We start from the raw sequence: 26,301 nt of genomic DNA, 5'->3' as shown, positions 1-26,301 counted from the left end.
TTTATTTTCTTATTCCATTCCAAAAGCTGGAACACAATAGAACAGTGTTTTTTTTTTTCTTAAATCGTTTCTCATCTGCCCATGTTCAGGCTGTTGTTTGGTCCTGCTCAGTCCTTCCCCTCGTGCTCAGCAGGAGAGGAGCCGACGACAGATCCTTGACAAAAGGACGAGAGGAACGGTCACTTAGGCAACAGATTCCTCTCTCTCTCGCTCCTCTCCTCCACCTCTCTGTGTTTCTTGCTCACTGGAACACATTCTTCTCATCTTGGTCATTCCCATCAGTAGATGTCATAGCTTAGTTTTAGCATGGTCTTTTGCTAAACCTGTACTGTTTGTATGTATGTAGATTTGTACTCCGTTCTGTTGTTGTTGTTGTTCAGAAGCCGTGCGACTCATATGAGATGGGCGTTGAGACAACATGGCCGTGGCATATTTGTGGTGTGGCTCCCAGCTTTATTCAGGGGAAGAGGCTTCGCCTCGTATCTCTGCGAGCATCGCTGTCACACATGTAGGGGAGTGTCGCAGAGGACCCCGAAGACAAGGCTCGTCGTTTGATCCTCTGACTCCTCCTTGGCCGCAGTAAAGCGCGGGCCTTAGATGTCTGGAGGCAGGCTAGGGAGCAGGGCTCGGCCAGGGCCCCGGGTCCTCCAGCTCTCCCTCCCTCCTTCCATCTCTCCCTCCCTCGCTCGCTCGCTCGGCTTTGACGTGTCACCACCAGCCTGGACCCCATTTCAACTGCGGCCCGCAAATGTGCTCCACGCACGCACACATAAAATAAACACACACACACACACACACACACACACACACACAAGAGTGGAAAGTGCCAGTAGTAAGCAGTAAAAAAATAATTAGAGCATGGTGATAATTGTGTCTAGAGGGGACGTAGATCAGACAAGGTAAAAAAGAGAGAGGGAGAGAGAGCGCACAGGCGGGAGAGAGAGGGGGGAAATGGTGAAGCCCGCCTGTGGCTTTTTTCGGCAGAGGGTTCGCTCCTGCGCCGGTCCCACCTATCCATCTGCCCGTCTGTCCCTCATCCGCGCCGGAGCGGCCCCGCCGGAGTGGCGGGCAGAGGAGTCGGCGGGGCTCTGGAGGAGCCGAGATGAAGATGTTTATTCATCTGGAGTGTATTAGCGCGATGATTAAGGAGGAGGAGGAGGAGGAGGACATCTGTAGCCCTCGCGCTCGGGGTTTTGCGAAGAAAAAAAAAAAGCCTGCTCTCGCTTTGGCACGGGGGGCGCAAACGCCCACGCGAGGGGAAAGTGAAAATAATCCTGAAAAATACATGCGAAGCCCAGGCGGGCAGGCGGGCAGGGCTGAGGGGATGGGTGGGGGTGTGTGTGTGTGTGTTTGTGTGTGTTTGGGAGGGGGGTTGCAGGTTGTTGGGGGCTCACTGGAGTTTACCTCACGCTCTCGGCTGGGCTAATTATTAATGAATGCAGTGTCTGTTTTCTGGGCTCGGTCGAGTGTCAGCTCATCGGCTGACGGAGAGAGAGAGGGAGAGAGAGTAGGAGAGAGGGAGACAGAAAATCTTGACATTTAAGACAGGGATGCATGAAAATACATGGTCTTGCTTGGGCTGACACTTGTTTTTCTCTGTCTTGTCTCTCTCTCTCACACACACACAAACACACACACACACACACACACACACACACACACACAGACACACACACACACACACACTCCTCTGTGGCGCATATATTTTTTTTCCTCTGGTGCGTTTTTCCGCGAGCTGTCTCTCGGAGTTGTTTTTGCCGGTGACAGGCCCGGGACGCGATTGACGGGAAATCAAACGGCGGCTAGGCGGTATTAATCAGCCGCGTGGGGTGAGGGGTCAGGCCCGGCTGCTGAATGCTAATGCCCCCCCCCCCCCCCCCCCCGTCTGTAGTCTCGTCCAGCCCCTGCTCGGACGCTCTGCGTCTCCTCAAACCAGAGGTCTTGGCCACAGCCAGACAGGCAAACTTGTTCTCGGAATTTGTATAGCGTATGCTGAACACAGCCGTACACACACTGCCACTGCCATTTTTTTTTTTTTTTCCCCAGTGCTGTCACCACCATGTGTGTGGCTAATAGGTACTTGATAGGACCTACAGGAACATGGTGTTAATTAGGCAGCTGACCAGTTAGTCAGAATATCTTTTTTTTTTTTTTTTTTCCCTGCTCATTAGCGGGCATGATGAAATATGTGTATTTTAGCCGTGCGAGGTTAAGGCAGCCGTTTCTTAAAGAACCGCTATTAATCTTGCACAATCCATAGCGGCAAGAAGCCACAGAACCAAATCTGGATCACAGATCTTCTGCATGCGGCCAAGAAGCAACTTTATCGCTGGTATTTTTTATTTTTTCATATCGTGCCTCAGTAATGCTGCTTTCCCTCTGAATAAAACAAGATGTCCTAGCAGGTTGGAGACATGGTAAATATGAATACGTTTTTCCAGCTATATTGTCGTGAGTGGTCAGGCACTTGGAGCCCATTCTGGTGTGTGTGTGTGTGTGTGTGTGTGTGTGTGTGTGTGTGTGTGTGTGTGTGTGTGTGCGTGTGTGTGTGTGTTGGGTCCCCTGCCACAGCCGGTAGGAAGCACAAACTGTCGTTTCCCCCCGGCCCCTCCCGTTGCACCCTGGGAGGCGGAGCAGTGAAGCAGGCGCTCTGCTCTGCGCTGTGCTGGGGGACAGATTGTCCTCCCCCCCAGCGGGCCACAGGGGACGCGGGCCCAGCCAAGGCCCCGGGCGGATCCACCTTCCTGTTTGCGCGGCCGCACCTGACCTGGTCACCCCGTCTTTTCCTTTCTCCCTCTCTCTCCCTCTCTCTCTCTCTCTCTCCCTCTCTCTCTCTCTCTTGCTCTCTCTCTCTCTCCCTGCTCCACGCGGTGCACAGGGAAACGCCTGAGGCTATTAGACGCACTGCAAGGGATTCTCCATATTCACTGTGTAGCCAAAGGAAGGGCACAGTCAAAGACCTCGATTCTTTTGTCGCCATGTTTTTCACTGTTGACCGTCCAAATGATAGAATATTACGATTTATTTGCTATTCGATTGGACTACTTGTGTTGTGTGCGATACGGCTGCGGGTTTTTTCTCTGAGCGGTCCACAAAATAGCCACTTGTTAACTGTGGCGATCATAAGCTTTTAGGAAGATTAATGTGAAATGCAACTTCTAATCCTTCCCCACAATCCCCTCCAAACCCCCACTAAAAATCTGCCGAAGGAACGCGTGCTGGACACAAGCCTGGGATCAGTAATGGAATCCTTCACTTCACCTCGTCTGATTTTCCTGCATCGTCTCATGGAAAGAAAGACAGAGAAAGAGACAGAGAGAGAGAGAAAGAGAGAGAGAGAGAAGGGGATAGAGAGAGAGAGAGAGAAAGGGAAAGGGGAAGGCAGTGTAAAGGATGACTGACTGCCCTACTTTTCCTTCTCCAGCCGTTCATTTGTCTGACTTTCCTGGGCAGCCACCAGCGCGCTGTGATTTCTGGGACATTGACCAAATGCTCCTGTCTGTGCTGGGGGACGTGGGTAATGTGGACAAAGTAGCTGACGGCCGGCCGCCCGCTCCCCTGTGGTCAGAGAGGCAGAGAGAGGGGGAGAGAGAGAGAGAGAGAGAGAGAAAGAGGGAGAGAGAGGGGGGGGAGAGAGACGGAGGGCCGTACGATAATGGACATCTTTGACGATGTAACGGATCTGCGCCGGCTCTCATAAAAGCCCTCCGACAGCCGATCCGCGAGCGCACGTGCATGTTGTGTGTGTGTGTGTTTGTGTGCTTGTGTTTTGACACTGGCCGTCAAGGCGAGTGTGATGGTACAGGAAGCTTTGCGTTGTGGCTGCACACTGCTCAAGCGTTGCCCTGGCCCAGCCCACCCCCCTCATACACAAACCCTCCCCCCCTCCACCTCTCTCTCTCTCTCTCTCTCTCTCTCTCTGCACTGCCTGCCTTCTCCAGTGGCATGGCAGATTTGATTGATCTATGGCAAGACCCACGCGGGGGCCTGACATTTCTCAGTGATGTGTAAAGAAGCATATTGTATTTGCTTAGGGAGAGGGAGAGAGGGGGAGAGAGAGGGAGAAGAAAAGAGAGGGAGAGAGACAGGAGGAGGGAGAGAGAGAGAAAGTGCTTGTTGGGTGTATGTGGGAAAGGAGCAGATGAAGAGAAAGAAAACAGACTGTGTGTTTGTGCATGCAGGTGTGTGTGTGTGCATGTACGTGTACGTGTACATGTGTGTATGCATGTACGTGTGCGTGTGTGTGTGTGTACGGCAGGCGTATATACTGTATATACCAGGTGTGACAATCAGCCCTTTTGACCACAGATGACACCACACTAAAAAGATGCACACAAAGCTAAAAATGTCTCTTTAAAAAAAAAAAAAAAAAACATCAAGAAAGGCTCCTCTGTAGTTTTTTCCTGTACGTGGTTGAACGCAGCCGTATGATTAATCCACGTAAGGGCTTATTGATATTAAGAACTCTGCTACTGCTGCTGTGTGGCACTATTTCCTACCTGCTATCGCTGCTCCAAATGTAAGATAGCTTCCCTCTCGCCCCCGAGGCAGCCGAGGCCTCGTATAGCAGTGATTAGCCTCAAACCTGCCTGAATTACAAATGATGGAACAAGAATAGGAATTAGCCCTTAAATTTAAATCACTTTCAGAGGTTCTCCGCTAAACAAATGGCTCTCTGGGATCTTATCATTAGATCTTAACTGCAAGTGTCAGACATAGCGCAGCACATGACATTGTATTGTTCAAACAGCGTGTTCCAGGGAATGGCGCAGGCTTTGTGGTGACACATCCGCTATCTCGGGGGAGTTGCTCACCATTTTATTTCCGTGACTGTTAAAGGATTTCTCGCGCGCGGTATGAACCGGGGGTCACGTATTATATCAGACAAGTTGACAGTTCTTTTTAAGCTAATGAATCAATGCATGCCTCACGCAAGCATGAGGTAAAAGCACATACTGTATACACACACATGTACACGCATACACGCACACACACACACACACTCCCACACACCGACACACCACACACACACACACACACACACACACACACACTGAGGACTGGATGAAATGAATTATGGATCTGTGGACATAAAAGTCTAGTCTGTTTATCTGTTTATTAGCATAGTATGTACATTTATGGAGTATTTATATCTCTTATAAAGTGTGACTTGAAGTGTCACTCTCAATACATTAACATGACAGTTAAGCAGCAGAGGCACAGAGTCACTTTCTATGCCATCACGTGGTTTAACAGCTTTACATCTCAGATGCAAATCTGCCGCGGAGGTTTATTCTCAAAGTACTTTGTTAGAAGTTGCTGGAGTTTACTCATTACCGTGTTTTTGAGTGAGGTGAAAACAGACTGTGACTGCTGTCAGATTGAAACAGGTTCCCAGGTATGCTGTCTGAGTGTCAACATCTGAAAATGGGCACAAAACCGACAGTCCCTCCGGAGACGCATGGCACATGCGACAGGAATACTTCGCCACCTTAGTGGCGAGAAGAAGAAACAAGAGCGAAAACGAGAGGGTCTGAGATGGACACCCTCGCGTTTAATGTGTCAATCTTCACACAGTCCCTGCTCGCCAAAAAGGAAGGTGATTGTCTCACCTTCCCTTTCTCTTTCCTGCCGTCGCCATCCACGAGCAGAGAAGCGAATCTGCTTCCTCACCGTATAGCGCGGCAATTAGCACCATAGCCACACCACCACAGAGTTGGTGCCTTAGTTCCACTCATTAACTTTCTCTCGGCATACCACTCCACCTGTTAGCCCCCCCTCTCTTTTTTTCCTCATTCTCTCTCTCTCTCTCTCTCTCTCTCTCTCTCTCTTTTGCTCTCACCCCTTCCCTTCTCTACCTTGCACTCTCCCCTTTCTTTCTTTCTTTCTTTCTTTCTTTCACTCATTCTTGTTGTGGTTGCCTTCTGTTCTCGCTATCTGGTCCTGCATCTCTTGAGCCGTGGCTGTCACCAGGCCTCTTAGCGAGAGCCGTCCGGTCCGGAGACAAAAGGGCTAATGTGCTGCCGCTGGCGCGGGTCAGCGCAGCTCGCGGTGGGTTCCGTTTCGAGCCGTGTGTGTGTCAGTCAGCCTGCCAGCCCGTCGACCAGGTCCCCCCTACACACACACACACACACACACACACACACACACACACACACACACACACACCACACACACACACACACACACACACATACACACATACACACATACACACACACACACACACATCCACACACACATCCACACATATACCCGCTCTTATTTGAGCAAGGCTGTTTGCTCAGCCAGGGCCAGGACTATATAAGGGTGCAGAGGCAGTTGAGTCAGGCCAATGGGAGGGTGGAATATTCTACGGGGCCGAAGACAGGGGACGGTGAGGGGGTCATGTGAGTTTAGTCTGGATGTGCTTTTGAGAAATGACGGTTACGTCTCTGGAAGTCCAATCTCCTCACCAGGGGGGAGGGAAGAGTGGGGGGAAAGAGATATTCAGCAGAGAGCTGCATGGGCAGGTCTTTAGAGTGTGTGAACTCCCCTATGCCTCCTCCTCCTCCTCCTCCTCCTCTTCCCCCCTTGTGTGGTATCGACGCGGGGTAGGCTCCTCTTTAGCGAGACGCTCTACGTCTTTGACACGCTCCTCCATGTTGCTATTTTGCTGGCAAAGGCTCCCCCAACAAAACAGATGTCAAACGAGTTTCCAGCTGTCCCCGCGTGAGCCTAGCAAATGTGTTGTTTTGTTCTGAGCAGTACACGTTTAAAACAAGAGACAGACAGAGAGGGAGAGAGAGAGAGAGAAAGAGAGAACAACAGAGAGAGAGAGAGAGAGAGAGAGAGAGAGAGAGAGAGAGAGAGAAGGGAAAAAAAAAAAACTCAAAACAGCGTCGGGTCCTAAGATGGAGGTCTTCCTCCCAGGACGTGACAGGCTGTTGGCTGGAGGACGCTCAGGAAGGCTTTGGCAGGCCAACAAAGACAGCCCTTCAGCTGCAGGGTGTAGGTTTTCAGGCCCCAGCATCCCCTTTGGCAGCGGCACAGAGAGCGCTGTCGTGCACACGGGCTCCTGGCCCGCGAGACGCTGGAAGTGAGGCCCTGCTCTTTTATTTACTCAGGCTGCCGGGGCCCGGGCATTTCTCGTCTGGGTGAAGGAGGGGAAAAACATGTCGAGAGAAAAAAAAAAAAAAACGCCCTGCACTCTTTTCCTCTCGGGTCCCCCGGGGCAATCTGTGCTCTCATCCGCCGGTGTTCACACACTCGTCTCTGTCTCTTTCTCTCTCTCTCTCTCTCTCTCTCTCTCTGTACATGTGTGTGTGTGTGTGTGTGTGTGTGTGTGTGTGTGTCTGTGTGTGTGTGTGTGTGTGTGTGTGTGTGTGTGTGTGTGTGTGTGTGTGTGTTTGTGTGTGTGTGTGTGTATGTGTGTGTGTGCGTGTGTGTGTGTGTGTGTGTGTGTGTGGACGGTTGTATCCTGTTTTCTCTCTCCCCATTCATACTAGAGATACTGAAAGTTACAGTATTTTGCGTAATATCACAACCTTAAAATGATGCTTTTACAGTAATTATGACTTATTGAGGAATAACATTTCGATGCATCACTGGCAGTAACAAAAGAAGGAAAATAAACTGAACCAAAGCTTCATTTCAGTCTTCATTTGTTGATACTGGTCAAGTGTTATGTAAATAATGTTTTTTTTTTATCATTAATACAATGTAGTAATGTAGTTTTTAAGTCGGACGTGATACTTTGCTGTTGAGAGATATTTTGTTTTTGAGCCATCGCGGACAGCTTTTTTTACTCTACTTACAGTTTCTGTAGAGTCAGTGCAGTTACGGCTCCTTCACAGGAAACCGTATTCGTAAACCGCCAGTCATCAGTCATGAAAAATAAAAAGATCCCAAAAACACTGCGCATTGCTGTCTGCTGTGGTCCTAAGGCCTCCCTGGCATGGTGAGCCCGTGTCAGCCTGGCACCATGCCCGGGGCTGGGAGGTTTCCGGGAGGCCGGCTCGGTGGTGAGGAGGTAGCCGTCAATGTGCCTCTTTCAGCAGTTTGAAGGAACAGGGGGATGCCCCCTGACCCCATCTGTTTCCTGAAGATAGGCCACAGCGGGTTAAGTACTCGTTGAGGGGCATGTTGTCCTGACAGAAAGCAGATATCTACAGCAAAAAAAAAAAGAAAGACACACGAGAAAAAAAAAAAAAACAATCCAAGAGACTGTGGCCTGTCCACTGAAGGACCGAGCAGAGGCTGCGTCCAGACAGCCAGCTTTATGCCTTCCCTCGGCCGGCCGCCTCATAAATCTCGGCAGTTTCCCCTTGTTTTTCCTGTTCTCGGCTTCGCCTTTTGACTCGCTGTTTTCCAAAGAGTAGGAATTGCAGTGTTTTATTTAAGTGCGGAAGTTCACAGCACTTAGAATTCAGCTGAGGAAGTAGTGGCCTGTAACCTTTTGAACTAGGGGAAAGCAGTGAGCTGGGTGTATTATGGACTTTTGTCAGGGTTTTTTTTGCTTTTGTTCCTGTGCTCAATGTACGCACTCTGCCTTGAGATAGATAGTGTGTGGTGAAAGATGAGTGTGTGTGTGTGTGTGTGCATATGCCCATGCGCATGTGCGTGGGTGTGTGGCTGTGCCTGTATGTGTGTGTCTGTGTGTGTGTGTGTGAAAGTGTCTCTGTGTGTGTGTGTGTGTGTGTGTGTGTGTGTGTGTGTGTGTGTGTGTGTGTGTGTGTGTGTGTGTGTGTGTGTGTGTGTGTGTTTGTGTGTGTGTGTGTGTGTGTGTGTGTGTGTGTAATGAATGTAGGCTACCTGTAAAGAAAAAGGGGGGATTCACTGACAGTTGCCCAGTTACCTCAGGTCACGGGCTGCACCTGTCCGTCCTTGGTGGAGCCTGGTAGGGCGTTCTCTCCTCTCCAGCATCCCCGCCTCTCTCCATCCCCCCAACCCTGCCCCGCTCGCTGGCCCCTGGCACGGGCTCCGAGAGGGCAGTGCCAGATAGCCAGTGCCCCCGCTGTAGGGATGCCTCTGTGCCGTCAGGACTCGCTCACACACTTGTGCCAACATTGATGAACTGCCCATGAATGTTTACGCCCATGCAGTACGCAGGAAACTGTGATTCTGTTTTACATATACTGTATATGTTAGCATATTATTATTATTATTATTCATTGTCATTATTATATTATTATCGTTATTCATAGTAGTAGCAGTAGTTCTATTACTACTAATGATACTAATAATAATACTAAGAAGAAGAAGAAGAAGAATACATAAATAAATTGATTAAGTTATTCATTTTACGCAGTTACTTGCTTTTCTGTCAAATATACTCTCACATCCATTATGACCATTTCTATATTTTTATCAAAGGAGTGAAATATCTCTAGCTTTTTTGCTCTAAAATAGCTGTATTTCTTCACTTCAAATGTGTGGTCATTGTGGGTCTTTTTTTTTTTTTTCGTTGAAACAATCCAAGTGATTGTTAAAGAATAATAGAGGTGTTCTAATTTACCTCACGCGGGGCATCCATCTTAAAGCAGCCCATAGCGTGGAGCTGGGTGAAAATGTCAGATTACTTTTTGAGTCGCAGTGGGTTTAGTCATTACATGACCACCTACAAGGTTAATTGTGGTAAAAGCATTTTAATTTTCTTGTACTTCTTTCCTCCCTTTAATTATGCTCTAAATGACTTATTCAAATGTAACTTTTTTGAAATGACTCTGAAAGTGAGGTATTATATGAAAAAAAAGTGGCCACGTTTAAAAGTTCCATATAAGGACTATACAAGAAAAATAGCAACTCGGAAGTGTTGGCTTCCACGGAGTGCTTTAAAGAGAGATCTTCCGACGACGTCCGCCATTCCTCTTCTTCCATGTCTCTTTCTCCCTTCCTGCCTCCTCTCCCCCACACAAACACCAGCAGATTGACACACACAGAGTGTTTTTATCCTCTTCCTTTTTTTCTAACAGGAAATTCCACGAAAAGAACACACCGTACCTTTCACGCACATGTAGACATATATCTGCGTGGGGTTTAATTGTATATAAGTGACCACTAACGGGGCCTTATGCTTTATGTGTGTGATCGCCCGTGGTGTAATTGTCTTCCATTCTCCCGTTCCTGTCGTTGCAGACGGAGCTGACCTTGAGGATGACCCTTCCTGCTCCTGGCCTGCCTCTTCGCCGTCCAGCAAAGACCAGACGTCCCCGGGCCACGGCGATGACTACGACTTCGGCGAGGAGGAGGGCGTCCCCGGCCTTCCCTACCCGTGCCAGTTCTGCGACAAGACCTTCAGCCGCCTGAGCTTCCTGAAGCGCCACGAGCAGAGCCACGGCGACAAGCTCCCGTTCAGCTGCACCTTCTGCAGCCGCCTGTTCAAGCACAAGCGCAGCCGCGACCGCCACGTCAAGCTGCACACGGGCGACAAGAAGTACCACTGCGGCGAGTGCGACTCGGCCTTCTCGCGCAGCGACCACCTCAAGATCCACATGAAGACGCACGCCTCCAACAAGCCGCACAAGTGCCCCGTGTGCCGCCGCGGCTTCCTCAACTCCAGCTCGCTCCACGGACACATGCAGGTGCACGAGCGCGGCGCCAAGGAGGGGGGCGGCGGCGGTGGCGGGGGCGGGCGGGCGGAGACGCGCAAGTGCAGCCGCTGCGAGGAGGGCTTCGACGTGCCCGAGGAGCTGCAGCGCCACATCGCCGAGTGCCACCCGGAGTGCTCGCCGTCGGACGACGGCGGCGGCAGCAGCGTCAGCGGTGTCGGCGGCGCCCTGGGGCCCGGGCTGCAGTGCATCTACTGCCACGAGCCGTTCGGCGACGAGGGCACGCTGCTGAGCCACATCGACCAGGCGCACGGGCGCGACCGCGACCGCAAGGGCCACGCCTGCGCCGTCTGCGCCGAGCACTTTGCCACCGTGGAGGAGCTCTACGCCCACATGGACGTGCACCAGCTGCCCGAGTCCAGCAACCACAGCAACAGCCCCTCGCTGCTGACCGTGGGCTACACGTCCGTGTCCAGCACCACGCCCGACTCCAACCTCTCCGTGGACAGCTCCACCATGGTGGACGCCGCGCCGCCCGTGCCCAAGGCCCGCGGCCGGCGGAAGCGGACCGCCCAGCACGCCTCCGACCTGCCCGGCCGCCTGGCAAAGCAGTCCAAGATCGCCTACAGCTGCATCTACTGCAACAAGCAGGTGTTCTCCAGCCTGGCCGTGCTGCAGATCCACCTGAAGACCATGCACCTGGACAAGCCCGAGCAGGCGCACACCTGCCAGTTCTGCCTGGAGGTGCTGCCGTCGCTCTTCAACCTCAACGAGCACCTGAGGCAGGTGCACAACGCCGAGGACCCCTCGGCGCTGCTGGCCACGCTGTCGGACGCGCTGCTCCAGTGCAACTTCTGCTCGGAGGTGCTGGGCGACCTCAACGCCCTGCAGGAGCACATCCGCTGCTCGCACGGCTTCCCCAGCCCCGTGGCCAAGGAGAGCAACGCCTTCTTCTGCCCGCAGTGCTTCATGGGCTTCCTGACCGAGGCCACGCTGGAGGAGCACGTGCGGCAGACCCACTGCGACGCGGGCAGCCTGCGCTTCGACTCGCCGCTGGCGGTGGGCTCCAAGGAGCCCATCGTGGAGGTGTACTCGTGCTCGTACTGCACCAACTCGCCCATCTTCAACAGCCTGCTCAAGCTCAACAAGCACGTCAAGGAGAACCACAAGAACATCCCGCTGGCGCTCAACTACATGAACAACGGCGGCCGCTCGCGGCGGGGGGGGGCGCTCAGCCCGTCGTCGTCGCCCATCTCGGTGGACGCGGCGCTGCTCAAGCACGCCACGCAGTCCTCGCGCTCGGCCAGCGAGTTCATCTGCAACCAGTGCGGCGCCAAGTACACCAGCCTGGACCTCTTCCAGACGCACCTCAAGACGCACCTGGACAGCGTGGTGCCCATGCTCACCTGTCCGCAGTGCAACAAGGACTTCCCCAACCAGGAGTCCCTGCTGAAGCACGTGACGGTGCACTTCACCATCACCTCCACCTACTACATCTGCGAGAGCTGCGACAAGCAGTTCACCACCGTGGACGACCTGCAGAAGCACCTGCTGGAGATGCACACCTTCGTCTTCTTCCGCTGCACGCTCTGCCAGGAGGTGTTCGACTCCAAGGTGTCCACGCAGCTGCACCTGGCGGTCAAGCACAGCAACGAGAAGAAGGTGTTCCGCTGCACCTCGTGCAACTGGGACTTCCGCCACGAGGCGGACCTGCAGCTGCACGTCAAGCACAGCCACCTGGAGAACCAGGGCCGGGCGCACCGCTGCATCTTCTGCGGCGAGTCCTTCAGCACCGAGGTGGAGCTCCAGTGCCACATCACCACGCACAGCAAGAAGTACAACTGCCGCTTCTGCAGCAAGGCCTTCCACGCCATCATCCTGCTGGAGCGCCACCTGCGCGAGAAGCACTGCGTGTTCGAGGGCAAGGCGCAGAACTGCGGCACCAACGGCTCCGCCGCCGGCGCGGGCGACCCCGTGTCCAAGGACGACCCCGAGCTGCAGGGGCTCATGGGCAACAGCCACGGAGGAGGCGGAGGCGGAGTCGGAGGCGGAGTCGGAGGCGGGGCATCAGGAGGAGGCGGCGTGACCGCCGGCGAGTCCCACAACAGCCACGACGGCAGCGAGGAGGAGGTGGACACGTCGGAGGTGATGTACAGCTGCGACATCTGCGGCGCCTCGTACACCATGGAGTCGCTGCTGACCAACCACCAGCTCCGCGACCACAACATCCGGCCCGGCGAGAGCGCCATGCACAAGCGCAAGGCCGACATGATCAAGGGCAGCCACAAGTGCAACGTCTGCTCGCGCACCTTCTTCTCCGAGGCCGGCCTGCGCGAGCACATGCAGACCCACCTGGGGCCGGTCAAGCACTACATGTGCCCCATCTGCGGCGAGCGCTTCCCCTCGCTGCTGACGCTGACCGAGCACAAGGTCACCCACAGCAAGAGCCTGGACACGGGCAGCTGCCGCATCTGCAAGATGCCGCTGCATAGCGAGGAGGACTTCCTGGAGCACTGCCAGATGCACCCGGACCTGCGCAACTCGCTGACGGGCTTCCGCTGCGTGGTCTGCATGCAGACGGTCACGTCCACGCTGGAGCTCAAGATCCACGGCACGTTCCACATGCAGAAGACGGGCACCATGTCCACCAACCACCCGGTGGGGCGCGCGCACGTCCTGCCGCACCAGACGCACAACCAGCACCAGCACCAGCACCACCACCAGGCGCAGGCGCAGAAGCTCTTCAAGTGTGCCTCGTGCCTCAAGGAGTTCCGCTCCAAGCAGGAGCTGGTCAAGCTGGACATCAACGGGCTGCCGTACGGCCTGTGCGCCGCCTGCGTGAGCGCCGCCGGCAGCAAGAGCTCCAGCCCCACCATGAACGGCGCCAAGCAGCAGCAGCAGCAGCAGGGGGGAGGTGGAGGAGGCCCCGTGTCCTCGGGCACCGCGGGATCGTGGGGCCCGGGGGGCGACAGCCCCACCGACGCCAAGGGCAAAGCGGCGTTGTCCTCGGCCTCGTCGACGTCCTCCTCCTCGTCGGCGGCCGCCAAGACCCGCTGCTCCACCTGCAACGTCAAGTTCGAGTCGGAGGCCGAGCTGCAGACGCACGTGCAGACGGTGCACAAGGACCAGGCCGGCGACGGCGGCGGCAGCGGGCAGCTCCGCACCCCACAGGTGTCCCCGATGCCCAGAGTGAGCCCGGCGACGACCGACGAGGTGAGAATCACAAGTGACGCCGTCCCATTGGGGAGTTGGGGGAGAATGTCACTTTGAAAGTTATTTTGAGGCTGTGGGCACAGGCTAAAATGGGATGCAAATGGAATGCTAATAGATGAAGTGAGACAAAGGCACTTATGCCAGATGCTGTGATTATATTTTAGAATGTCAACAGATTATTTTTAGTTTCATTCCACTGTAGTGTTTTAAAGAATTTCAAAAAAGTTCTCTGTATGATGGTTTTTCTTTGCACTTAGAAGAAGACCTACCAGTGCATCAAGTGCCAGATGGTTTTCTACAGCGAATGGGACATTCAAGTCCATGTTGCCAATCACATGCTTGGTAAGTGAATCCTTTCATCCATTCCTTACTCTCAAACATTAGATTCATGGCAACGTCCAACATAGTAAAACCCAAATGCTTTATAGAACTCCTCTGCTGAAACGCTTAATAGAAATTCTGTATAAACTGGAAGGTCATTTTTCAGGCAGCCATGATGATAAGAGTCCAGATTAATACTGTCTGAGAGAACACAATTTGCGGTTTCTCTTTGGTTAATCCATTGTTGCAGTGGCATGCTGTTAATTTTTTAGCTGCACAATTTTGAACAATGTTCTCTGCTTTCAGTTAAAACAAAAAACAAAATGATCTGTAGTCAGGCAACAGACCATCATCAATATTAATTGATTAATCGTTTAATATAAAAGGCGTCAACAATCACACTGATTGTCAGTCGTCCCCATATCCACTGGGTGTTTGTTTGTTTGTTTACATGGCCCTATTAGAGCAGAGTTGTGTGCTCGGTGGCAGCCCTCAGGGTTGTTTTTACCCAGTCTGCTCTCGTGACCTTCATGTGGGTGGTTGTGGGACTGGGTGATGGTTACAGCCACCAAACCCTGGCTGTGTTTTTGCGCTGGGGAGGAAGGAGCATGATAAAGGAGGCGTTTAGCAGCGCAGACGCGCTGAGGTTTTGCCTGACACCCTTCCCGGACGGGAGGACAATGGGGAAGAAAACACTGTCCCAGATGGGAACCGCTTTTTCTGGCAACGTCGGCATTTTCGTCCCATTTTGTGCCCGAGTCAGCAGGCCGGCCCGTCCATTCCGGCAGGAGAGGGACGTTCGGAATGGTCAGGGCCAATCACGCTAGATTGCTGCACAACCCCAACCTGACCCATGGTTGTGCTTAGTCTATTGTTCTCTGAGGACTGGGGCTACTGTAAATGGACAGTTGTTGGACAGATTATATGTAATGCACTCAGCTGCAGCGTGCCTTTCCCGGGACGTGATTGCCATCCTTGTTCATCTAAGGGTTATACATGTCATTAGGGATGATGGAGAGGTCGTTAACATCACAAAGGCATGTAATCTTTCTCATGAGTGCTGACTAAATGGATATGTTCAACACTTTGGCTTCATGTGTAATGTGTTGAAGAATTTTTACAGTATCTGCTTTAGAACTATCACATAAACAATGACTGCTTTGGTCGCAATTTATTTATTTTTGTGTTTGTTGGGGGTGGGGTTATGTTATTGCATGTCTGACCTTTTTATGAATTCAGAATGAGGCAACAGAGCATAACTGAGTCCTTGAACATTTAAAATTCAGCCAGGCACCAATTTGACTCTTGTCTCTTAACTCTGAATCAGACAGCTTAAATATCAGAACAGAATGCCACTGAACGGGAACTCCTAAGTATGGAAGTAGTTTAGTGGCAAAGCACACACAGTTTTAGAGCCGGTGTGACCTTTGAGTGGTGACACCTGCTCATAAGGATCACGCTCAAGCCTCTCCCTATGAGCGGGATGACGCTGTCATCTGTCACTATTGGAAATGGTCTCCTCAAGCCTCTTTGTGTTTGCCACAACTTATGAGCCATGCCACACATCCTGAACCACGCTCCTCATCTTTGCTCACTCTCTGTCTCTCTCCCTCTCTTCCTCCCTTTCTCTCTCTCTCTCTCTCTCACACACACACACACACACACACAGACAAACACACACACACGCACCCGCACACACACGCATCATTGGTATTCAGGTAGAATAATTGGAAGGAAACTCAGAATTCAAACAGACATCCCTCCTTTGCCAGCGGTACGTGGGTGTCTGAATTCCAGTCTCACCAGCCTTTAGTCATTCATTTATTCTGCTTGTTTGGTGGGTCTTTCATTACTCTGCATTATCTGCTTTCTTCAGTGGGAGCGAGGCTCATTGATCTGGAACCGAACAGGCTCTCTGTTTGGGACGCTTGCATAGGCGGTGTCGGCAAATTTAAACACGGCAGGCAATTCTTTCAGGAGCGGAGCGCACTCGCGCTGCATAAACAGGCTCAGGCGGATTTTTGTCTTGGCCCCCCCACCCCACCCCACCCCACTACACCCCACTACACCCCCGCTTCTACCTCTCCCGTCCTACCAAACCCTTCTGGATGGGTGTGAGTGTAATTTGAGAGGAGATGTGTGTGAGTGTGATTTCCCTAACCGGAGTATAATGTCTTTCTGTGTGCGTGTGTGTGTGTGTTTGTGTGTGTGTGTGTGTGTGTGTGTGTGTGTGTGTGTGTGTGTGTGTGTGTGTGTTTGTGTGTGTGTGTGTGTGTGTGGTGATGCGGAGTGTATCATTGGCGTGGAGTGAGTTTGTGATCGTCTCGCTAGTGTGAGAGCCGTGAGTCTGATTTGGGTGTATGTGTGAAAGCGTGCACACTGATGGCTAACAAGACCTTGTAATTACGGATTCAGGGTCAGCTTTTACAAAAATTAAGTTAGAAAAGGACATTATTAGATAGGATAGGAGAGGGAAAGAGGGACAATGAGAGAGAGAGAGAGCGAGAGAGAGAGAAAGAGCGAGAGGGAGAGAGAGAGAGAAAGAGAGAGCGGGAGAGAGAGAAAAAGAGATGGTAAAAGGACACATCCCCAAACAATTTGGCCTTTCAGGTTTGAGCAAAGAAGACTGTCATTAATTGGTTGAGGAGCTCGAGTGGAAATGATCCCAGCGATACTAAAAAAGAATATTTGCATATAAAATTGATGAGAGTCAACGTCAATCGGCGTGGGTCTAATAAGCGAGTGAGGAGCAGGCCTCCCCTGCAGTCCCTCAACGGCAATGGGGGTTAAAACTGGACCGGACCGTAATTACCGCACACCCAGTTTGAGCCAAAAAACAGGGGAAAAAAACATAAAGTCCTCATTTGGAAAAAGCTCTAAATACCTTCTCCCCTGAAAAAGGGACACTCTCTCCTTTTAATGGCCATCTGCACAGGAGAGGCGAAACGGGAGGCCGGGGTCATCGGCGCTCAGCTGTCACCGTTATTAGCGTAGGTAATGGGGCAGGCGCTCGACTCTTTAGGGGTACGACCGCCGCCAGCGTCACCCCCCCCGCCACCGCCGCCTCCGCCACCTCCACCTCCGCCACCACCGATCTTTTCTAGCGGTAGCGCTGTGACCGCGGCGACTATATATAGCGAGGCGTGGTGACATAACGATCCCGCGGCGCACAAAGGGCGTGGTCAGCGTTGCGAATGAGAAGGAAAAAAAGATAATCGGTGAGGGCGCATTACGCGCGAGTTAAACTGTGTGGCCATCTTTGAAAACTCGATAATGCTCGGGAAGAAAGCGTCGTCATCTCTCCGCCCCTCGCGCCGCCACATTGCTATCCCACACTCCTCCCGCTCCTCGCTCGCCGCCACCGCTCCTCCCCCCCCCCCTCCCCCCCTGCACCCAGAGAGCCACTGCGCCTGTCATTTGTGCTTCCGCCAGAAGCCGTTTGATGCATGGGCATTATGCTCAGATGCCGACAGAGCCCCCCGATCGCCGGCAGAAAAGCACAGCTTTGCCGCGTAGCTGCTAAACATTTAACATGATAATCAGGTACATTGCTGGAGAGGGTGCAATGTGTGGCGCGCGGGCGGGCGGGCGGGCGGGCGGGCAGGCAGGCAGGCAGGGCGAGCAGGCGGGCAGGGCGGAGGGAGGGCTCGCTGGTGGGCTCAGCGAAGGCCGAGCTTGCCAGGAGCCCCCCGCGTGCCCCTGAGATGGAGGCCGTAGCCTGCTAGGACCCAGATGGATCCCCGCACATTTGCTGTACAGCTGGTCGCTCTGTTTGGGGACCTGATGTGATACTCCAATCAAGGCAGCGAAAAAAAAAAAAAGGAAAAAAAATTGATATCGCCACCAACCAAGGAGCAATTTTATCGTGGGCCAGAAGACAGCTGGCCACTCTTTAGTTTGGAGTTTTCTGGCATGGCCGGCCGCGCCGTGCTCACGGTGTCCGTTTCTTTGCTATAGGAGAAGGGATTTACGCAGCCTTCAGCTGTTACGGGCTCTGTCAAATCTGTCATTTCTCCCCCTCCCCACCCTCCCGTGTTTATTTAAGATGTTGATTTAGGCTCTGGTTTGTTCTCCGCACAGATTTGAAGATTTGGTTGTTCATCGTCAATTTGCTTACAAACAAATATTTGGTGTTGCATAATTAAAATCTCTCAAACCCAATCCTGTAGGTTCACTTTGAGTTTGAAATGTGAAATATTGCAGTGATAATAATAAAAGCCGGGCGTGTGATAGCCTTGTCCTGTTGGTGAGGTCCAGTATTTGTCAAAGTTGAAGTGTTGGATGACACATTTGAAGGTCTTTCCTTGACAGATAAGCAGGTTAGCTGTTGCCAGCGGGGCTTGGTTTCAGAATGCTCCTCTTTGACAACAGTGTGAACTATGACCCTCCCAGCTCCATGGGAGCCTGTTTTTCACCTGGCCGACCTGCTGGGCGAAAAGCCCTCGCTCGGATTTGAAGAACCCTGATGTGTAGCTCTTGCACTCGCTGCTTAAACCAGACAAACTGTCCAGAACCAAAAAAAATTTAAAAAAAAATAAAAAAAAATAAAAGATACTGGAAAAATAAAACACTGAGGGAACAAAAAGAAAATCTTTCCTACCTTGTATTTCACGTAGCCGAACAGAAGCGGACGATGTGTCAGAACTGAAGGACGGGGCCGCGCGAGCTACCCCAAAACACGGAAAAAAAAGGCGCGGAAAATTCCAGAAAGCTGATTTGAGGGTCACCTTTAGCAGCAGTTTTTTTGGTCCGGTGACAGAGGCAAGCGACCAAGCCAAGGCAGCGCGGAGGCCTCTGTGGCGCTGGTGGGCCACTCGGCCCAGCCGGAGCGGGATGGGATGGGATGGTGGGGCGGGGGGAGGCTGGCAGGAGGCGAGGGCGGGCGGGGGGCGGCTGGGGGGGCGGAGAGGGGCACACATTTGCTGTACAGCTGGCCGCTCTGTGTGAGCCGGCACCGTGGGCTGTTACCAAGCTGGAGAGGAGCGGGGAGCGAGCGAGCGAGGCCTCTAGCCCTCCGCCATTCTGTCCCCCTGCCTCCCTCCCTCCCTCCCTGCCTCTCCCCTCCCTCCCTCTCTCCCCTCCCTCCCTCTCTCTCTCTCTTTCTCTCTCTCTCTCTCTTTCTGGCCTTCTCTACAGACAAAAAAACACCCCTTTCCCCATTCTCAATCTGCTAGCCATTCCCTCCGTTAGAGGAAGCTTAAATGAGTGTTTACAATAAGGAGAAGGGGGAGGTAGAGGAGAGGATTGTGATGCGTGGCCATTGAGAGGGCTGTAAAATCGTAAAAAAATGCTCGACGTGTTTTCCGCCGGCGCTCCCGGGAAGACCGCGGAGGATGACACGCTGACTGCCCGGAGCTCTGCGGTCTCGGTCTCGCCACCACGGCGATGGCAGCCTGCTCCATCAGGGCCTCCGTGGAGATGTGTGGGTGGGTGTGTCAAAGGGAGTCTTTCCTGGTGCCGCAGGAACACACAGAGGAATCACAAGAAGTTGTCAGATGACTCACATAAACAAAAGTGCTGCATTTCTGCCACCGAGCGCCATTAGGAATGTACTGGAAAAGCATAGCAGACATCCTATCTCTCTCTCTCTATCTATCTCTCTCGCTCTCTTTCTTTATTTTTCTCTCTTGTGCTCATGAACGTGGCGAGTTTCTCATAAATCACCCTTTCACTTTACAAGCAGCAATATGTTAGCATTTGAGTTGTGCTCAGTGACTGCCCTTACGCCTGCACAGTCCATTAAGCAACACAGTAGATACTTTATCCATGCCCAACTGCCATCTGAGGCAGAATCAATCCAGTGACACGCACAACCTGACACACCATGTCCAGGGAAAGGACGGAGTGTGAGCGAACGAATTAAAAAAGAGAAGACAGAGTGAGAGAGAGAGAGAGAAGGAAGGGAGAGAGAACGGAAGAGAGAGATAGAGAGAGAGAGAGAGAGAGAGGTGGGGAGAAACCAATCTGAGCGCACGCTACACTGGGCGCAATTTCCGCCTGCTTTTTATTAATTGGTGATTAATAACACCTCTCCGTTCGTTAGCGCAGTCACCTCCCGCGCAGCCGAGTGTGCCGCTGTTAATGAGCAATTACGCGCACCTTCCCGCTCGTTGCATTATACCTCTCGGAGACTAATGCGGCGGCCATGAGGGGAATGATAAAACAGCAGTGGCGCCCGACTCGCCCACCAACACCCCCCACCCAACCACCCACCCAGCACCGCGTTCTCCATCACCACCAGATCCACCGCGCACGCCGACACTCTCTCCCCCCCATCCCCCCCATCCCCCCCTCGCTCGGGATGCTCACACAGCCGTGGACAGGTTCCACAAACAGCGTGACCATTGATGCCTGCTTACCTAAAACAAAACATGAAGAGAAGACCTTGTAAAGTGGAGAGGATGACATAGCACACTCTTTGTCTTGTTTGACCTGAAGACAAGCATGTTCTAGGGATGTGAAAATTGAGCTGAGTGGTTGGATTTGGTTACTCAGACGGCCATGTTTTTTTTATTTAGAAAAGTGTTCTTCTTTACCCAGAATTCATTGCACCATAGTCCTTCTTGAGATAGACAAAAACCAAACTGTGTTGTGCAATGGTTTAGTTTAGATGTCTATCTGAAGTTTGTATATCTATTACTTCTAAGCCACAGTCAAAGTTTATTTTTGTGAACTAGCCCTAGAACTGATTGTTTTTTGGAGTTGGGAAATAGTAGAAATATATTTAATCGTAGTATTGTTAATAGTAGAATTATGTGTTTCTCTCCCTTTCTTTTATTGAGCGGTTGTGTTAATTTCTGCTCTGTTAGCAGTAGGAGACTCTTGTTAAGTGCTGTTATGGTCATTCCCACACCGAAAAAAAAATCCTCAGACTGTGTTTTTAGAGTCCAGAGATATCCACGAGGCTATTCTCACACGCACAATTGATGCCATCTCCCTTTGTTCCCACTACATTAATACTTACTTACAAGTGTAAGTAGCTTTACTGCATACTGTTTTTTTTTTACTGTAGATAGTATTTCTCCATACAGTATGCGTGCCAGTGTGTACGGTATTATGAAAATCTCCCTGCATTATTTATGCATCGTCCATTTTTGACTCCATTGTTCGCAGAGAGTGCTGTAGTGTTTTTTGTTGCAATGCAGCGGGTGGCATGAGACTCTCTCTTTCTCTCTCTCTCTCTCTCTCTCTCTCTCTGTCTCTCTCTCTGTCTCTCTCTCTCTCTCTCCTTGTCCTTGTCTCTCTCTCCCGTTCCCTGTCCCTCTCTCCTCCTGTGCTAGTGGCCCCGGCCATGTTTTATTGATACGCAGGAAAAAGGGGGGGACGTGTGCATTACCACCCTTAATGCCAACCCTTGTTCTAAAGTACCCCCATAAATAGTGGATGATCAGAATTAGCCTTTGTGCTAGCGCAGGGCCCTCCGGGGGGGGGGGGGGGGTGCCAAGGTGTCACGGAGGCCAGGGAAGCGAGCGCGCTCTCCTGAGCTCGGGCTCGCCGCCTCACTGCCTCGCTACCTTCCACCCTCGGCAGGGGTTACTAAGCAGGCGAGCGCGGGGCGGGGGGGTGGGGGGGGGGGTTGGGGTGGAGCTGGGGGGTCCAGAGATATGGGGGGCGGGTGGGCAGCGATGCAGTGGAGTGGAGGGGATCCAGGGGGGGTGGTGTGGGTGGTGGTCGGTGGTGGTGGTGGTGGTGGTGGTGGGGTTGCTGAAGGGGATGGGGGCAGTGCAAACAGACAGTGCTGACTTCCGTAAAGGTCAAAGCTGCAACCCACACCGCTCAAATGCTCAGCCCGGGCCTCGGGGGGGTGAGAGAGGGAGAGAGAGAGGGAGAGAGAGAGGGAGAGAGAGAGGGAGGAAAGGGACCGGCGGCACTGGCTCCCTCGGCCACGGAGGCGGGCGGCGGCCAGAGGAGGATTAGAGGGAGGGGGGGGAGACGGGTTAACGTTTCACTTAGCACCCTGCCGCGTCTTCCGCGGGACGTGACACCGGCGATGACAGCCCGTGTCAGTCGCGACAGCGCATGCAGTGGCTAGTTGGACTTGGCGAGCTAATTTACACATGTACGTGTCTGAATTCAAAGTTTCTCTGGTGTACTGCCTACTGGCGTGCCGGTCCACAGACAAGGAGAGAAAAAAAAATCTCAGCTTCTGTACGATTCCAGTCTGATGGCAACTGTTATCAAATATCAAACACCCTATCCATCACAGCATGGAAAGAGTGGACATAATAGGGGCATAAAGCCACCGTCCCTCTTGTGTCTATTTCTGTTAGCAAAGCACTGCGTAGCTGTGCATATGGGAGTGTATACATGCACTTGTGTGTGTTTGTGTTCACATTTGCACACACATTGGTGTGTATGCCACGCTCAGGAGTCTTGGTCGTCGTCCCCCCCCCACCCACCCCACCCCCCGACCCCCTCGGCACTGAGGCCCTAATAATAATGTGAGCAGCGTCGGAGTTGATGCCCCTCCCGTTGGCGCGGCGCGCTGCCAGGCCCGCGTGGCTGGCCGCGGCAAGGTCAACAGCGCGGGCAGCGCCAGTCGCTGGGCTCCTGGAGGCCAGCGCGCGGGAGCGGTCCGCGCCATCTGTCTGCTCGGGCCTGCCATGCCCGCAGAGAACGTGCCGGAGAAAAACGCACTCACTCACACCCGCCTTCGCCTCGACACCGAGCTCATTGAGGTTTTTTTTTTTTTACGCCGCGGAATGCCGATGCCTCGTTCCGCGAAAGGCACGGTCCGAACCGGCGCGGACGGACGGACACCGCGAGGCTTTTTCGCTAACGGGCAGCGGGCAGAGCGATTCAGCCAGGTTTTTTGTTATCGAGGCCTGGTGCATCTGATGCAAATGATGCAATTCAATACAATCCGCCCGCCTGCAAAACAACTGTAGAACAGAGAAGCTGTTTGTCTTCAAGTCGATAAAAACAGAACCTGCTCTCTTGTACATGTACCGGGGTCCAGTATAAATAAACAGGAAGGAGGAAGAAAAAAAAAAGGTTACACCGGTCGTGACTGAAAGTGCTGACCTCTAGGGGATTTGAAAAGCAGAGGAGGAGGAGGAGGAGGGGGAGGATGGAGAGAGAGAGAGAGAGAGAGAGAGCAAGAGGGAGAGGGAGAGAAAAAAAAAACAGAGGCATGTATCTGGCTGTCCTGTTGCGCTTGTCTTATTTCTTCACCCGAGCGGCTCGCGGGCTGTGGCTGTTTGCAGGCTTCACGCGGCGCTGTCCCCCTCCTCCACCCGCCCCGGCCTCTCTTGTTTTTCACCTTGCCGGGCCCCCCGGGGTCGGCCGGTGCAACGGGCTGCTGATTAGCCGCCCTCTCAGTGAAGACCTTTACCGTGCCCTCTGGCCGCCGCGCCGGAACCCTGCGGAATGTTCCAAAGCTCTCTAATAGGTTTCAGGTGCTGCGGGCCAGTGGCCAGCCGCTACAAACGCCCCCCACCCCTCACACACACACACACACACACACACACACACACACACTACCACTACCGCACCACCACACCAGCTCTTCCTGCTCCACTTCTCAGTGCATCCACTCCAAGTGGCACCATTTTTGTTTTTTTTGGTATTCGTGCTGTTGTTGTTGTCTGGTCTTCAGAGGCGGGCAGACGTATAGTAAGGCAGGCAGCCATTCAAGAGGTCAAATGAACATGCATTGTCTCTACCCTTTGAACAGAGACAGAGTGCGCGCAGGAAGGAAGGAAGTTGATCAATAATGTCACAGTTCATGTTTTGAATCCAGTTTGAAGACCACAGATGATTGATGTCACTCATTTCACATGTTACCTTCACTTCATTAGAATTGTGTGAAAGCAGTGAGTCACTGCAGCAATCTAGGCTCGGATTTCATGCATGATAAGGAACATCAATAACACAAAGGTGGTCCTTGGTCTTCTGTTTTAATCCCATGATATATGATGACTCCAGCAGAAACACATAAACAAAGGACTGTACTTTCATCAAGTGTTTGGATATACTATAGCAATCTATAACAATGAACTCCTCCCTGCTGCCTAAACATTCTGTGTGTGTGTGTGTACATGTGTGTGTGTGTGTGTGGGTGTGGATGTTTGTGTGTGTGTGTGTGTGTGTGTGTTTGTGTGTGCATGTGTGTGTGTGTGTGTGTGTGTGTGTGTGTGTGCATATGTGTGTGTGCGCGTGTGCATGTGTGTGTGTGCGTGTACATGTGTGTCCAGCATATGTGTGTGTGTTTTCTTGACCTCTCCGATGCGGCGGGCTGCCAGCTCCGTCCCCTTTCCTGAGCCCCCGGGGCCCTGCAGCTCGGCACACACTCTTCACACATGGGGTACAGAGGGGAAACTTACACACACACACACACACACACACCACACCACACACTTCCCGCAGCCACAAAAAGAAGCTGCCGCGGCCACACGAATCGGCAATCGCAGACGTGCTAATAAAAATCTCTCCGTGCGCGCGTGGAAACATCTCCGCTCTCTCTCTCTCTCTCTCTCTCTCTCTCTCTCTCTCTCTCTCTCTCTCTCTCTCTCTCTCTCTCTCTCTCTCTCTCTCTCTCCCCGTCTCTTTTTCGCCCGAGCGTTTGATGCAGACGATGCGTTTGCATCATGGTTTTAATTGCACCGCAATTGCAGTGGAAGGCGAGGCGAGCGGCCCGCTGCATGGTGTGTGCCAGGTTGCATCATGGTAGGGAGCGCCTCGCTTCGCGTTCGCTGGCTGAAAAATCGACTCATTGTGGGTGACGGAGGGGGTTGTTGTGTCTGTTTGTTCTGTTGCACTTTTAATGTGGCTCTCGGTTGAAGATGACAGGGCTGCCGCCGATCCCTCTTCCCTGAGTCAAGATGTGTGTTTGTGTGCGCACGGTGGAGCTCGACGACGGCTTGTCGCATATGTGTTTGGGCGTTTTTTTTTGGTTGTGTGTTTTTTTGTGTGTACTGTCTTTGTGATTTTCTTTTTTTTTTCTGTTGCATGATTTAGAAAAAAAATCTGTACGTGTCTGCAGTTCAAATATTCTTTTATAGCGAGAGAACATCACAGGAGTTGCCCTCGCACTCTGCTGAAACCTTACATTTTATTGTGTCGTGCACATTTTTTTTTGTCGTCAATTATTGAGGAAATCATGCAGACACACTCTCCAACTCGCATGCATGACTCACACACACACACACACACACACACACACACACACACACACATATGCGTGCACATACACTCACTCCCACAAAAAAGAACTGTGTTTCCAAGTACAACAGTTTTCCAGTTCCTCCTCCCTTCACTTTCTCTCTTTCCACCCAGAGCATTAGCCTAGAGTTCATTTTGAACATTGAGGCGACGTGGCCCTTTTGTCTTTCCATTTGTCCCCCCCCCCCCTCCCCACCCCGCCCCCCCCCTCTCTCTGCACCAGGAGACGTAAACCTTAAGCCACTCTTCCACTGATTAATCTTTAACGTTTATAATTACTAATTAACTTAGTAAGAGACTTTTAATGTAGTCCTCTTTCAATGGGGAGCCGAGAGGACAACAGATCATTAGCTTCAATAATGAACGTGGAGGAGACAGATAATGGCTTGTGATATGCCAACACTGACAGTTATATTAAATGAGGCGGCGGTTCACGTGAAACGCCGCGGAGGAAAGGGGGGGGGTTAGGGGGTGGTGGTGAAGGGGGGTCGGGGGGGGGCGGTTGGAGTGGGGACTCGGAGAGGGACACGACACGAGAGGTCTGAGAGAGAGGGGCGGCGTGCAGGACCGGAGTGCTGGAGTGCGAAAACTACTCGGGGCTTTCACGGAGCACTACGGCGTCCGCTGCCACTCCAAACTTTCTCAGTCCATTCACACATGGGCTAGAACAAAGCCACTAAGCTGCTAAGCTTATTGTTCTGTCGAGTAGTGTGAAAAGGGGGATGGTGGGGGGGGGGGGATCACACATTTCATTTAGAAAATATTTTTGTCAGATGATCATAGTTGCGACTTGTCATTAACATTATGCAGGAGCACGCTGTGACTTCTGTTTTTCATTGAAGTTAAATGTAGCCGATTGTTCTTGCTCTTAACCAGCTTGAACAGCGTCTGTAGACATATGCCATTAGACATGTTCGGATAAAACAATTTTAATTACTGTTTCTTTTTCTCTCAGAGTGCAGTGCTACCAAATGAGAAGCATCTCACATGAAAAATATTCTGTGTAGGTTGATGTAATTACCCTTAGCCCTTATTGTCTTTGAAGCTTTTGTGGACAGGCTATTAGAACAAAAGC

General features: G+C 52.2%; 1 protein-coding gene across 5 annotated transcripts in view; it reads left to right on the top strand.

Annotated features, from left to right (window-relative positions):
- Nucleotides 1-26,301, top strand: part of LOC134073198 (zinc finger protein 521) — a 109,484-nt gene that overhangs the window by 36,282 nt on the left and 46,901 nt on the right. For 3 of the 5 annotated variants that reach the window (XM_062530223.1, XM_062530214.1, XM_062530197.1), the window contains exons 4-5: nucleotides 10,117-13,742; nucleotides 14,000-14,084. In XM_062530223.1, the coding sequence (XP_062386207.1) occupies nucleotides 10,117-13,742; nucleotides 14,000-14,084 (3,711 nt within the window). The remainder of the gene's footprint in view (nucleotides 1-10,116; nucleotides 13,743-13,999; nucleotides 14,085-26,301) is intronic. The other 2 variants (XM_062530231.1, XM_062530205.1) reach the window with 1 other exon arrangement.

Source organism: Sardina pilchardus, chromosome 2 (assembly GCF_963854185.1).
Source record: "Sardina pilchardus chromosome 2, fSarPil1.1, whole genome shotgun sequence".
Taxonomy (NCBI): Eukaryota; Metazoa; Chordata; class Actinopteri; order Clupeiformes; family Clupeidae; genus Sardina; species Sardina pilchardus.
This window is presented reverse-complemented; position numbering and strand designations above follow the sequence as displayed.